The sequence below is a fragment of the Alosa alosa genome, chromosome 3, assembly GCF_017589495.1.
Source record: "Alosa alosa isolate M-15738 ecotype Scorff River chromosome 3, AALO_Geno_1.1, whole genome shotgun sequence".
Taxonomy (NCBI): Eukaryota; Metazoa; Chordata; class Actinopteri; order Clupeiformes; family Clupeidae; genus Alosa; species Alosa alosa.
Genome location: NC_063191.1, coordinates 28164617 through 28180515, shown reverse-complemented (window position 1 = coordinate 28180515; position 15899 = coordinate 28164617). Strand labels below are relative to the sequence as shown.

Here is a 15899-nt window from a genome sequence, read left to right as displayed (position 1 = left end):
TGACGCACAAACGTGGTGACATTCGTCAAACATAAGTGTGGAGACAAGTGTTTTCAACCCTGGAGATATGGCTTGGCAAACGAGGATATGGATTTTATAAAGCATCATGTCCCTAAGCTAACCCTTTCAAGTGACAAATGGCTTGGAATCAAATTGGCCTGCTTTGATTGAAATAAACACATGTCCATCCCTTTAAAATGACAACCGGTATGATCTCAACAGAATATTATTAACCTATGAAGTTCAACTGGAGTGTGGGTACTGGCACAAGCTTGTAATATCAACCTACTACATCTACAACAGCGGAAGCCTATCCAGATGTGCCTACCACTTGCAATAATCTTACAGTCTTGTGAGCCACGTCTTTCTGCCGTTGGTGTTTTTAAAAAATACTTTGGACAGAAGCGTCTGTCGCATTCTATAAACATTAACATAAACATACTACTGTAATACTACATGTAATCTACAGTTGTAAAAGATAGATAGATAGATAGATAGATAGATAGATAGATAGATACTTTATTGATCCCCAAAGGGAAATTCAAGAAAAAAAAGGTTGCATACATACATATTTATATGATTTAACTTGGTTCAGTAATGTTAGAGTAATACTGTACACTGGCACAACCCGAGGTGACCCACTCAAAACCTCCCTCCCTCTCCTCCTCTCCTCCTCCCCCCGCCCACCTCCCTTCCTCTCCTCTCCTCCTCCTCCCCCTCCTCTCCTCCCCACCTCCCTCCCTCTCCCCCCACCTCCCTTCCTCTCCTCTCCTCCTCCTCCCCCACCTCCTCTCCTCACCTTCCTCCCTCCCCACTTCCCTTACTCTCCTCTCCTCCTCCTCCCCATCTCCTTTCCTCTCCTCTCCTCCTCCTCCCCCATCTCCTTTCCTCCCTCTCCTCTCCTCTCCTCTCCTCTCCTGCTGCCCTCCAGCCCTGGCAGTGGCCACCTGAGGCTGACTGGGACAGTCTCTGATGAGAGATGAGAGCTGACTTGTTTGGTAATGTACACACCTCCCTCCTCCCCCTCCACCTCTCTCTGTCCACACCTCTCTCCTCCTCCTCCCCCTCTCTCTGTCCACACCTCTCTCTCCTTCTCCTCCCCCACCTCCTCTCCCTCCCTCCTCCTCCCTCCACCTCTCTCTGTCCATACCTCTCCCTCCTCCCTCCACCTCTCTCTGTCCATACCTCTCTCTCCTCCTCCCTCCACCTCTCTCTCTCCTTCTCCTCCCCCCCACCTCCTCCTCTCCTCCTCCTCCCTCCACCTCTCTTTCTCCCTCTCCTTTTCTCTCCCTCCATCTATCTTTCTCTCTCCATTTTTTTCTCTCTTTTTCTAGTTGTCTCTCTCCCTCTCCCTCACGTTTCTCTAGTTATCTCTCTCCCTTTCCCATTCTCTTCCCCTCTCTCTCCCTCTCCCACTATTTTCATCTATCTACCTCTATTTATTTCCCCCTATCCCTCTCTCTCCCTTTCCTTCTCTCTCCATCTCTCTCCATTGCTATATTTCCCCCTTTCCCTCTCTCCCTCTCTCTCTCTCTCTCTTTCCAACTCTCTCCATCTCTCTCCCTCGCTATATATTTCACCCTATCTCTCTCTCTCTCTCTCTCTCTCTCTCAATCTCTTCATCGCTCCCTGGCTGCACCCCGTACACTACTGTAACAGCGTATAGCCCTGTGCACTACAGAAGCGTATAGCCCTGTGCACTACAGAAGCGTATAGCCCTGTGCACTACAGAAGCGTATAGCCCTGTGCACTTGCGCACACTTGTCCTCTCTCCGCTCCCATGTCCCTGTGCCCGTGCCCGTGCGTAGCCAGTGTGCGTGGCCGTGGCCGATGGTGCAGGGCCAGGGTGGGTGTGGGTGTGGGAGCGCGGCCTGTAATTAGGCCTGTGGGCAGGCCTGCTGCCGTTTGAAGCCTCCGGCCGCACCGCAGCACAGCGCAGTGCAGCGTACCACAGCGGCCAGGGTGAGTGTGGCGTCCCACAGGGGATCACCAGACAAGCCATACATACGGCAGGGACACGCAGGACAAGCTATAGATACGGCAGGAGATCACCAAACAAGCCATACATACGGCAGGGACACGCAGGACAAGCCATACATACGGCAGGAGATCACCAGACAAGCCATACATATCTGGTGGGAGACCACCAAACAAACTATACATCACGGCAGGACATTACCAGGGACATCCGACGGGGACAAGGGACAAAGCATACATGTGACGGTACATTACCAGACGAGCCATACATCCGGCAGGGACACGCAGGGGGCTCAGGCTGATGCCCGCTCACCGCCCCTGTCTCGTTCGGCCTTTCTCTCTTACTCACATGCTCTCCCTTACTCTCTCTCTATTTATCTCTGTTCTCTCTCTCTCTCTCTCCTCCCTCTCTCTCTCTCTCTCTCACTGCTCTTTCTCTCTCTCCCTCTCTCTCTCTCTCTCTCTCTCTCTCTCTCTTTCATACACTCACACCATCTGTTTTTCTCTCCATCTGTTTTTCTCTGTCTCATTCTCACTCTCTTCCCATCCCTCTTGGTTTCTCTCTTTCCCACTGCTGGTCACTCGTTACGTTTCATGGTTTTGACTCACACTCATTCAATCTGGACTCTTTCTGTCAGTCGCTGCGATTGTCTCTCCTCTTGGCTAGCTCTTGACATTCTCTCTCTCTCTCTCTCTCTCTTTTCATTCTCTCACACTCTCGGCTCTTTGTCCGTTTACTGTTTCGTTTGCCTTTGACATTCTCTCAGTCACCCACAAGCGTCTCTGTATGTCCTGTCACCTCGCCCCTTTTAATCCCTCTGATCTGTTCGATGCTTTGTTTAGTAGATTTTTTGCCCTTTTTTGCCTGTATTATGACAGGACAGTGAAGAGGCTGACAGGAAGCGAGTGGGAGAGAGTGGTACGGGTCATTTACCCCACAGCACCACCCCTGGTCTATGGTCACTTTCCTTCACTCATTCTCTTCCCACTTCTCTTTCACTCATTCTCTTTCACTCATTCTCTTTCACTCATTCTCTCTTTCCAGTTGCTCTCTCTCTCACTCTTCATCATCTGCAGTTTAAAGGCCAACGCCCACTGGCGGCGACATTCGCGTCTATGGATTTGACGCTCAAGAGATAGAACAATTTTCTAAACTTCGCCGTTGGCGTGCGTCAAACGCCACCAGTGGGCTTTGCTCCGGTAAAAATAAAGGAGTTCTAAACTTTGGCGTCACTTGACGCGCGTCAGAGGCCGCCAGTGGGCGTTGGCCTTAACATTCACTTCCTCTGTTCTCTTCCATCCCTCCGCTCTTTTCTTTCCCCTCTGTTGTTCTATCGCTCCTTTCTTTCCTCTCTGTTGTTCTATCGCTCCTTTCTTTCCTCTCTGTTGTTCTATCGCTCCTGTCTCCCACAGACGGTCGTGTCTGTGCCCCTGCTCTCTGCCAGGGGAGTTGGGAGCCAGCGACTCCCATAGGCTGGTCTAACGCTTCATTACCCCTTGCTGTCCTCCTCTGGTCTTAATTAGTTAATATGTACACTGGAGTTATAGCTCATTATACAGGGTCCGTCTGGATTCCTTGGTAAAACAGACAATAATGACGATGACGTGACAGCGCATATATTATTATTATTATTATTATTACTATTATTATTATTATCATTATTATTAATAATAATAATAATAATAATAATAATAATAATAATAATAGTAGTAGTAGTATTGTTGTTGTTACAGTAAAAGACCATTGTGATATTTCAGTTTTCTTCTGATTGTAAAGTGTATTGACACTGTTGAATCAATATTTTTGAGAGCAGATGCAATGGCTATAGAGCCCTGGGAAGAAGAACTCAGGGCACCATCAGCAGGCTCTGCCAGGATTATATCCACAATCTCTGCGCAAGTAGACGAGTGCAAACGTTGGGCATCCTCTGGATAAATATATGGAGTGCAGAGTTCAGCCATCTGTGCCTTAGTGTCCACAGGACTCATTTCCATCTGAAGGTTTTCATGCTACTGGTCTAGTGAAAACAGGAGCTGGATGGAGGCAGGGATATATATTTAGTTAGTATTTATTTCTTTACTTTGTCAAGGCTACGTACATTTCAGCTCTGAGCCACTGTTTCCTTAACAGAGATGTTTGAACTAAATCTAGTTGTCATCATGTCATCAGAGAAGCCTCCATATTTTTTTATATTTGTACATCTCTCTCTCTCACACACACACAAACACACTCTCTCCATTACCCCCATCTGAAAAAAAACCCTTCCTTTCAGCAAAGTTCAAAAATAAAAAGATTATGTTTGCTTGGGGTCCCAACGTCAACACTGAACTAACCATGTTGATGTTTACCTTGTGCATTTTTTCTCTTCCCTTTCTCTCTCTCTCTCTCTCTCTCTCTCTCCATCCTTCTCCTCCTCCTCCTCTCCATCCCTCTTCTTCTCCCTCTTCTTCCTCAGATGTTTAATCATATTGTCACAGCCTATTTAAAGGGGCGCGCGGCCGGCTGCTTGGCCCCGGCAGCTGGCAGGCTTCGCGGCGGTGTAGTAAAATATAAATATAATAAGAACGTTTTTGAGCTGGGGAATCCATTCTGAGCAGTCAAACATTACCGCAGCCACCACAGCTGTGGCATGCGTGCAAGGGGAAAACATCAGCAGCACCAGGAGCAGCGGCAGTGGCAGCAGTGGAGCCTGGCAGTGGTGGCATGGAGCATGGGCACAGTCGGTCGGGCATGTGGGCATGGGCGCTGGAGGCTCTGGGGGCCCCTGAGTGAGAGTGTGTGCTCGGGGCACAGCGGGGGCCAATAAACAGCCTCCACCGAGCCTTAATCATCCTCATCGGCAGCGATGTCGTCGTTAGGGATCATCGCCGTGGCTACGCAGCCCCCCCCCCTCGTAGGCTGGTGGTAGAGAGGAATTGCCGCGAGGCATAGCATTTCCGTTAGCCTCGATTAGGTTAAACGTCATTGTCATTGTGCAGAGCACAGATGCACAGCCAATGGAATACTCTTAGCATCTAACTAGGGTGACAAAAGTAATAGAATTTACAGACAAGAGCAGGTAGGAGTGGTGCTGCAGCTACAGTAACTTAAAGACCCACGCCGGCAACAAAATCATTTTAAACATGTTCATTAGGTGTTTTTTTTTTGTTACAAGACATATCATGAGTGCAATAAGCAGTAAACACCGTGGCTCAGTAGTTCTAGTTTAGATGGGAAGTTGACGTTTCAGAATAACAAGTCAGAACAGCCCATCGTTGTTACGTGACAACGGGTGGAACCCAATCCTGACTGACTTACAAAGTGGAGGGATTTTCCTAATCCTTTCTGAAAAAAAAGTTTACCTAATGATACATCTGCATGTTTCACTTTAAAAAAATAATCGAGTTACATCTGACTAATGTCGAATCGAGTCGATCTGACATTAGAATAACATTGTTAGCTATTTGAGAACGTTGTCAAACTGAGTTGTCAACCAGGCGGAGATGAGGCAGAGATAGTAGAGACGCAGTTTTTCACAAAAACTTTCAAATATGTATCTTTCAGGAACTAACTTGAGTTGGGGATCAATCAATGGCTGGAGTGTATCTTGATATCAAATTTGGTGTTTGATACTTGCCTACACTAGAAGTCTTTCCACATACCTGGCCTGCCACATCTATCACATATCTCGTCTATCTAATCCATCCATCTAGACTCCTCCGGTCTACTGAAACTGTATATGGGATGGCACGGCTGTGTCGGAGTTGGTCTGTGTTACTCATGTTTGCGACTGCACACCAGAGGTGCTGTTGACACTATTAAGTGGGTTGGTCGATCTTTATTTAGCCAGGGCCACATGGGAAAAGGTGGAACTATTACAAGTAGGAAGACATACACAGCACTGATGGTTGAGGTGTAACAAGTTATTCACATGTGTGCGACGGAGAGGCCAGTGTATTTGTTAATTAGGAGCTCTATTTGGTAGACTGACATGGCAGAATACCAGAGGTGTTAAGATAAGGATAGAGAGGCCTTTGGAGTGTCTGTGGGTGAGACAGAAAGATAGCAAAACAAACAAATATTTGAAATGCTTGAGAACGATAGAGAAAGAAAAAACAGAGAATTGCAGAGGCAAACAAGAGTAAGAACCTCTGTGCACTACCTGTCAGATAGAGCGAAGGAGAGAGATACAAGCTGAAAATATTGAAACACTCTGTATGCATAAGTTTGCGGAGAGAAAGCGGGAGAGTGAGAGTATGTGTACTTTAGCGTGTGTGTGTCTGTGTGTGTGTGTGTGTGTGTGTGTGTGTGTGTGTGTGTGTGTGTGTGTGCGTGCGTGCACAGGCACAAGAGAGAGTGAGAGTCAGAGGTAGAGGGGTGGGCAGGCCCTTTTGAGAAAGGCAGCCATTGATGGTGCGAGCGCACGCGTGCGCGTGCCTGCTCATCGAGCTATTCAGGGCCTCTGCCTTTAGGCCTCAATTACAGACACTCAGCCGCAGGCGGAGCTGAGCATTCGCGGAGCGGAGCGGAGCGGAGACGCGGCTGTGGTCCGGTTGGGTCTCGCTGACCGACCCTGCGCCCGTCCCCTGGGCAGCCCTTTGTTATTTTAGCAGGGCGGCTAGCTTAGCCACGGGGGCCGCTTTTAGCCCCGGCCTGGCGAGCCAGCCAGGCTTGCCTGCTTGCTTGCTTGCTTTTATACAGCTCGCTCTGGTATTATTTTTTCCGCCTTTCCCGCTCCAACTCAAACTGGACTGTCTCAGTGCGGCCCCCGCTCCTCGTCGCCGAGGGCAACGGCTTGCCGATGCGGCTACGGATACTCAGGGGAGCGGGAGCTTTGAGCTGAGGTTTGGACTGTAAATGGAGGGAGAGAAAGAAGGTGGGGGGAGAAAGGCACTATTGAAATGAGACATTGTGATTGGACGGAGAGAGTGACTGACAGGTTATGTGTCCAGTCAGGTTGCTTTGGTTCTGGCTGACTACTATTCTCAGGAGCATAGGAGCAGGAGCCTTGAGCTGAGGCTGGGACTGGAAATAGAGGAAGAGAAGGTCGGGGGGAGAAAGAGACGAAAGGGTGATCAAGATGAGACACGATTGGATCACGATTGGATGGAGAGAGAGTGACTGGCAGATTGTCTGCCCAGTCAGGTCGTAGACGACCAGAGACGCCGGGTCACTTTGGTTCTAGTTGACTCCTGCATTCAGGGGCAGAGGAGAATAAACCTTGTGATGAGGTTTGAACTGGAGATGGAGGAAAAGAAGGAGGATCATAAAGAATCACGAACCAAGACATCATGATTGGACATAGAGAATGATTGACAGGTTGTATGTCCAGTCGGGTGGAAGAAGCCCACAGACGTCAGGGCCCTTTGGTCTGAAAGCTGAGCTGTGTTCTATAGTAGGGGTGTCTGGGGAATCCGCCCCGCCCCCCCCCTTATCCCATACAAAATGGGAGCTGCGGAAAAATTTGAAAGCAGTCTGAGTATTTTTGAACAGCGGGATATACTACTACGATTCTGACAAATAACATGCTACACAAGGTATTTCCGTGGCAACCCAAGGCAAGCAACTCTGACCGATAGCATCAGGGGAGTTGCATCCTACAGGGGAAGTTCTGACGTCCCAACAACCCTCGCGTGCCGTTCATGTCTTCATCCACTGGCTAAAGACAGCTTCTGACTTTGCCTAAACACTTGCAGTGGGTAAACAAGCATAAATAGCAGTGCCCTTTGAACAGTAGATTATTGCATTCACACATCACATGATCACGTAAAGAGGCCAAAGCACCAGTATCCTTACCCCTACTTGTTGGATTACTCTCTCTGTTACTTTGGTGGTTTGGTTGGGCATTCAGGCTTCTGGTAGCGCATGTGGTGCTGTGAAGGAGAGCCTTTACGGATCCTGGGGACAACGTGTGGTGCTGTGAAGGAGAGCCTTTACGGATCCTGGGGACAACGTGTGGTGCTGTGAAGGCTGCCGCCAGCCAAGTGCGAATTGTTGTGTCCTGTGACACGTTGTGTAATGTTAAGTTACGCTTGGTTGTTGATTGGCCACTGTCCCCTACCTATACAGTAGCACAAGGAATTTAAGACCTCTCCTGCCTGCATCCGAGTACAATTTACAAACAAAAAGAAATCAAAATAGAGAGAAAAAGATCTAAGTAGAGACGAGATTCTAAATTACATCACTGTTTGTTGGCTTTTTTTTTAATCGGGGCACTGAGTAAGGTCTGATCACATCAGCTGTTCTTTACCGATCTCTCACTAGTTCAGAGACATGACTTGTTTCCAGTGAGACCTGACATTCATTCCAGTGCTTTGACTTCCTTTGTAACTCACCCCCACAGCCCCCAAAACCATCCCCCCTCCCCCCCTCCCCCCTCCCCTATAAAGGACAACAGGAAGTGGTTCTGGGCGCACAGCTACCATTACCTAGAGGGGGAGCGGAGCGTTGGTGGCTGCAGCACAGGTTCCACCACACGCCACAAGAACGCGGCTCCAGCTCGGGCAAGGGCAGCAAAACAACTAAAAACAGAGTTGTTTACCAGTTAATAGCACAAAAACATCAATTTGCAACCATGCTCTCTCTTTCTCTCTCTCCCTCTCTCTCACTCCCTTTCTTGCTCTCTCTATCTCTGTCTCACTTGCATCTGAACATTATCCATTTCTAGATCACTGCCCTTTCCTACCACCTACCCCCCACCCCATCCACCCACAACCCCCCTCGGTGGAGCACCCTTTGTTGGTTAGTCCGTGGGTAGCCCTGGTGCCCATGTAAGGCCTCGGAACACTAACCCCACTGACAACACATGAAAGGCGCCCCGGTTGGCATTCTTTGAAAGGCACCCATCTCCCTCTGTCTTGGCCCATGCGTCCTCTTATTTCACTGGGGCAAATTAATAACTCGGCAACTTCAATGGGCCCGCTGCACAGGCGGGAGACGCTGGGGCTGGCGACTGAAGCAGTGCCATCGACAAGCGCTTGACAGCGAGGAGTCTCTGGTCTGACTTACAGCAGCAAGAGGGAAAGAGGGAGACAGAGAGAGACAGAGAGAGAGAGAGAGGGAGGGAGAGAGAGAGGGAGAGGGAAAGAGAGACTGATGCGTGCTTGAAAAAAGAAAATAAGTGCGTGGTCCCTCTTCTTTTTGAGTGCACATAACGAGGGCTCCCTGGCCTGCCCTGACCACTTCTGAAGCATTGTCAACAGCCAAGTCCAATAGAGACAGGCTGCTAGGAGCCTTGTCCTTATTTATGAAGCCCTTTGGAGAGAGAGAGAGAAGAGAGAGAGAGAGAGAGAGAGAGAGAGAGAGAGAGAGAGAGAGAGAGAAGAGAGAGAAGAGAGAGAAGAGAGAGAGAGAGAGAGAGAGAGGACACGCTCCGTGGGACCCACTTGCTCTGTAATTGCCCCTCTGTGATCTCACAAGGACTCTCAGCTGCTGGGGAGCAGGAGGAGGAGGAGGAAGAGAGTAAATAAGTAAATAAAAAGATAACGATGGTGTAAAGAAAAATAAAAACCCTTCAATCTCAAGACCTATCATCTGTCACCCCGTTACATCTTCTTCATCAATCTCAGGAGTTTGCTGACATGTCTCCGACATGTAGAAGAGTGCCATTCTTTTCGTGATTTAGATGCATTCATTTAGCAGATGCTGGCACTCAAGTCATGGTCTATGTTAGGACTGATATGTTAGCTCTGCCAGTGACATGGAACATGGAACATGGAATATGGAACATCATGGGGAGAGATGGGGATTGCCCTCATCTCATGCAGAGGTTTTCCTGTGTCCATGCAAACACAGTTTGGAGATCGAGCATCAGATCAGGCGGTTCAGAACAGGATGGCACGAGTAGGCAGGCTCGATCGGTGCCAAGATAATGCGGCTAATCAAGCATATTCATTGGTTAGTTTTCCTTTACTTTCAACACCACTTTCCCTTCTGTTTGGGTGTATGTATGTATGTTCGTATGTATGTATGTATGTATGTATGTATGTGTGTTTGCTTGTAGTGTGTGTGTACATGCATTTGTGTGTGTGTGCGCGCGCGCATCTGTTTGAGTGTGTTTCCTTGGTGGGGAAAGGTCACCGAGTGCATGGAGTTGATGAGTTTTAAAGCATTCTTTAATTAGCCCGACGGCATGGGCATGACCAATCCCTAAAATCAGCCTGCTCTACCTCGGCCTTGCTTCATAAAGCAAACAGGGTGGACAGTCTAGTTCAGTCCAATTCAGCTCACTTCACACTGATTGAAGAAGAGAGACAGTGGACTCTCTCTCTCAAACTCACTCTCAACCTATCTCTCTCTCTCTTTCCTTAATTGCTCTGTCCCTCTCTCCGTTCCTCCTTGCCTCCCTGATCCAAATTAGAGCATGTAAAACTGACTGGTGCAGAAAATACTCGGTTATTTACATAAGCAAATAATAAAAAAGATACGTCAACATGTAGTGTTTAAAAGTGTGCTTTTTGAAATGGCCGTGAAAGCCACAGAATTTCTCTCTCTGCCCCTCTCCCCTCTCTCTTTTTTTGCTGGTAAATATTTGAGAAGCTAATTTGGAGTAGTTTCTGGTCATTTTATTTTAGTTCTATGGTGAGGGGAACAGGGCAATGAGTGTCACCCTTGTGGTGGGGGCTGGGGTGGGGGATTCAGGTGTATGTGTGTATGTGTGTGTGTGTGTGTGTGTGTGTGTGTGTGTGTGTTTCAGGATTCTGTTCTTCCCATGGCTCTTCACCGCTAGGCTGGTGACAGACAAGCTCACCCCCTCAGCCCCTCCGACCCTACCACTGCCCATTACCCCTCTGTGTACAGTCGCCTGCCTGTCTGCCTGACCCCCACCCCCTGAAACGCCCTCCTCGATCTGGGCCCTATCTGACTGTGGCCTTCCCCTCTGCATGCAGTATGTGACTCTTACCACAGAAAGTGTGCAAATGAAGTATACTTAACCTCCTTCACTTATATCTCAGCAGGATACTTGTGTGTGTGTGTTGAGGAAAATGGAGTGTAATTCCAGGAGAGATCCTTTAAACTTTGTTTTTGGTAAAAAAAAGCAGCAAGAAAAATGTATTGTGGTGGCGCTACACACCATCAAACTTTTCCAAAGGCTGCATCTGGTTCGGGAGCCATTTCATTGTCTGTGTGGGAGTTGAAACGTTCAAACTATTAAAAGTGTAAATACAGTTATGAAAGTGTATTAAAGGGACCACATAACAGCACGCCACCACACACACCCACAGATCACAGATAACGGACAGGAACACATCACACAGAACCCTTAAAGGCAGTGGCGTGTAAATCCTGAGCTTGTGTCATCCGCATGTGTCGACCAGTTCAGATCACACGCAAGTCTGTCTCGTGTCCTACTGTGGACCAGGCAACAGTCAACAACAAACAATCATGATGGCAGAAATCATTTGATGTGTTTTAAGATAAAGCATCTTTTAAAATGGTGTTGAACGTGTTTCATGAAGTTTTAAATAAAACAGAAGATGACAAAAAAAAAATGACAAAATTTTTCCACAAAGAACATTTCCTCTGCTTCTCTGGATAAGACTTTAGTGTCTCTTCTCAACTGTTAAAGGTGCACTGTCACACCCGTGTGACGGGCATGTCGGACAATGAACGTTCTATTTTAAGAATATCTGGGTTCATTGAATTCAACATAGAATTTTAGAACCTTGAATTGTTGCTGAACAGAATCATATGTTAGAATGTTCAAAAACCCACGCCTGTAAGGGTTAAAGACACTGCTGTGCAGTAAGACAAGCTCGCATGCTCTTCTTATTCTTAGTGGGTGAGACCCAAAGCTTCAGAATCTCAGAGATGCTTAGAAGAAGAGTAAACTAACTCACATATACACGCACACACACACACACACAATACTAAAACGTATTTATTCTAAAAATAATGTCGCTGGAAAAGTGTGTGTGACTGAAGACTTTAGTGACCGTGGCTATTAACAGACATGTCAGAAGTACATTCGGTTCTGTGTTTTCAGGCATTAATGGATTTGCTGTCCTGAGAGTGGTTTGCTTGTCTCCGTCCTGGGTAATAAGCCATTTCAAAGGTTACTCTGTCGTCAGCAAAGTGACCACACACACATGTACAGACATACACACACACATACACACACACACACACACACACACACACACACACACACACACACACACACACACACACACACACACACACACTTCCTGGTGTGTTTTCCAGATGAAACATGCTCACTTGTGAAGGTCTAACGCTGTCAAGAAATACACATGGGTCACACACATGCACACTTGTACACATGCTTTGGTGTTAAGTCACTTAACCTCATTTTAGCTTGTCATTATGTTCAAAGTCTGCACTCCCTCTCCTTGTAAGGGCTGATGAATTGTGTCATAAACCTTGCATGGACAGAACAGCTCAGGTATATCCCTGATACGTTTGAGGTTCAAAAGCAGGCACCTCTGTACAGAAAGCTATGTTATAGTAGAAGTATATGTGCATATATTTTAAAATCCTAAATGAGCTACCCTTTCATATACTGACCACATCACAGAGCATTTGCAGAGCAACACGTCCCAGTGAACCTGCTGTACGTCAGCGAGATGTATGTGTACGTCTGCACGCATGTATGGCGTGTGTGCGCAAGCAAGAGTTTGTGTTTGTGTGTATGTAGTTGGTGGGGTCAACGTTCGTCCAGTTTGGGCCAAATGTTCGGGTCAACTCCGAATTTGTGTGTGTGAGTAAGCGAGCGTGTGTTTGTGCACGCCGAGTCTAAAGCTGCGTCCTTCCAGCAGCAATGAGTGTTTGGCAGCAGGAGAGCCGGTGGGTATACGACGTTCCCAGTGTGACCGGCTGGGAGGAGTGGCGGCCGTGGATAGAAGGGCATAACTGGCAGGGTGCGGTCACAGCTTGCGACTGGTCTTGTGGATTACTTCAATTCCCAATTCAGCCAGAGACAGGGACTCATTCAAAGGCGACCGCGGAAGCACGAACTGCCACGAGGATACCCCTTTGACAGCTCACTGTCAACCTCACGCCACCGGCTCTCCAGAGAGAACACACACACGTGCGGCTGCTCGGGCTTATCGTTAAATAAATGGACTTTCCTGCTCGCGCTCATTTACGTGTTTTACTCCAGAGACTGAAGTTTCGAGGCGTTTGGCCACCGGACACTCGGTGTCACAGAATCTCCGCTCGGGCGACTTCATTCCCAGTTACATGACTGCCTTCACGTTGACATTTGCGAGCGAACGTTTTTACGCACCGATAATGACGCGGATCAAGGTGATACAAAATTAAAGGTTTTATCCTCCACCCCCCACCATCTACCCCGTGGGGGGAATAAGGAGGGGGACGAGGGGTATTTTCAAACTCCACGGCGACCTGTGCCACCTTACCACTCCCTACCGGAGTGCTCGGCGCTGAGGGTGGAATGCGGCTCCAAGTGCTTTTGGGGGTGTTCAGCGTCTGCGCCCTGGCTTTCTCACCTGTAGCGGAGGGCTGTGGACCAGGGAAGGGATATGGAAGGAGGCGTCCGCCGCCGAAACTCACACCCCTCGCCCTGAAGCAGTTTAGTCCGAACGTGGCCGAGAAGACGCTGGGAGCCAGCGGCAGATACGAAGGGAAAATAACCCGGAATTCTGAGCGATTTAAAGAACTCACACCTAACTACAATCCTGACATTATCTTTAAAGATGAGGAGAACACGGGGGCGGATCGGTTGATGACACAGGTGAGATTGCTTTGTTCCCTCACAAACGTTCAAATGATCCTCCAAAAATGACCCCCATGATTGATAATCTGCCTGAGTGGCTGTTTGCCCTTTGCACGGTGCACAGATGTGTTCATAACTTCGCGATCGATGTCTTGCTCTTTCATCCGACAAGCAGCTGGGGGAATTGATTGCCGAGCACCTGTTTGCACAACGTGATTAGACGTCAGTCATGCAGCCCCCTCGCACTACATTTTCAGACGCTTAAGAAGTATTGTCAACTCGGTATATCTAAACAAAACGTAAAACAGGCTTGACTGTTTTTGAGGACTGAACATTATATAATTTTGATAGCCTAGGCTACTTTAAAAATCGGGATTTCAAACGTTTTTTTCACGAGAACAAAGGTGCTGCGAATCACCTGACATTTTACAGTTGTTGGTTTATTGTTAGTGTTCAGCACTAATTCGTTCCTTATTTTGTATTAACGAGTAAAGGTTATGGTGCAGAAACAAGTGTGTGTTTTTCGATTTAATTTATTGTCGATAGGATTGTACAAAGGTTTTCCCTTGATCCGTTCAGAAAGCACCTGTGCCGCAGCCATCAAATTCAACAATTCCGTTAAATTCACTATTTAAAACCGTGGTTCCTTTACAAAGCTGTAATTTGTCCTCAAACTATGTAGTTGTCAAAATCAGCATGACCTATAATCGCCAACATGTCGACAGCAGAAATCTGAAATGCATCATTAGAAGCCCTGGGCACATTTGCGGGACTAAGGGTTAGATTTTGAAGACTCCCAAACGGTCTTAAAAGAATTTAAGTTGCTTGGCCTTGAAGTCATGGGAACAACCATCTTAGAACACTTGGTGACATGTTGCAAACAGATCCCAAGAAAACTATGTCAGAGGCCGCTATGAAACTCATATGGATGCGGCGGGTCGTCAGCCTCTCAAGTTCAATGTGAATCCGTCTATTCATAACCCCGGAGCTCCACAAACAAATGTGGAAGGAGTGGGGAAAAAACTGATTATTTAGCAAACTGAGGAATGCATTTTGTGTATTTTGGCATTTTTACTCGGGGACTAGGGTTAGTTTCTTTCATGCTATTTTTGCCTCCATATGTAAAATATCAAATTTGATGTTTAAGGCAAAGCATCCCCCACCCTTCTTCTCCGCCACCGCCACCCCTTCACGGGTCTGGCGCTCGTTGTGCCCGTAGCGAAGCGCGCACCCCGAACCATTCCACCCCGACCGAGACCGACTGAAAGCGCGAGGCAGAGGGATCCGCGACCGCTCCTTTAACGCCTCAAATCTAATTGGATGCTGAGAGTGTTTTGTCTGCGCCCGGAGGGCATAGTGCTCTGGCTGCCTCGTGTAGATGTGCGGTCGACTTGACTGCAGCTTGCATGGTGCACATCAGAAGGAAACTCAGAGAGCCTATGTAAGCGTAGACTATAGACCAGACCAACATTTGCACCTCAGAAATATATACGTTTGCCTTACAACTGACTGCTGTAGCGAATAGTATTAGGCGTACTTGTTATATGTAGGCCTATTCACTTTCCCCCTCAAAACAACTTCGGTGACCTATAGATTTTGGCTATCCCATAGTTATGACAGAAACGGACCCGGGCTGTTGACTTGCAAATTAAAACAGCTGAGTCGCAACTGAATCAAAACATTCCCACAGTTTCCCACAGTCTCTGTCATCTGGTTTTCCCGCTTTTCTCGAGAAGTGGAGGACGAACCCGACTGACAGCCGTTGCCCTGAGTTATGAGACGTTCTTGCCGCACGTGTCGGCTTGTCCTCTGTCATTTCACATGGTCCCCACATCTTTGATGCGCGCCTTGATTTCTTTTTTCATTTCTCTCTCACTGTATGTCTCTCTCCACCCCCATTACAACTCTCCTCTCCCATAAACCCTCACCGTAGACTGGTCTCACTGTGTTGTGTTTGTGTGGAGAATTCAGTGGTGTAGCCAACGTAGGTGTGTCGTTGCTATGTCACTATCTCCAAGAAAAGCCTCTGAACTTCTTTGGGGACATTTTTCTTTTGGGGGCACTCAATAACTCAATATACCCACCTGAATACTCCCACCTGGCTATACCCCTGAACATGTTGCCTGTGTCCTCATTTACCATCCTTTGAACCTGTGCCCAAACCAGGCTGCACTATGCTACACCTGGATATTGTGTGTTGTTGTATAGTGTGTGGGTAGCACCAAATAAATGTGCCTGTGTGTCAGG

At 47.8% G+C, this 15899-nt stretch overlaps 1 protein-coding gene across 2 annotated transcripts in view; it reads left to right on the top strand.

Moving 5' to 3' along the window:
* The first annotated feature begins 12655 nt into the window (after window positions 1–12655).
* LOC125292692 (indian hedgehog B protein-like) overlaps window positions 12656–15899 on the top strand; it is a 10834-nt gene continuing 7590 nt past the window's right edge. The window contains exon 1 of one of the 2 annotated variants that reach the window (XM_048240121.1): window positions 12656–13670. In XM_048240121.1, the coding sequence (XP_048096078.1) occupies window positions 13371–13670 (300 nt within the window). In that variant the 5' untranslated portion in view covers window positions 12656–13370. The remainder of the gene's footprint in view (window positions 13671–15899) is intronic. The other variant, XM_048240119.1, reaches the window with a different exon arrangement.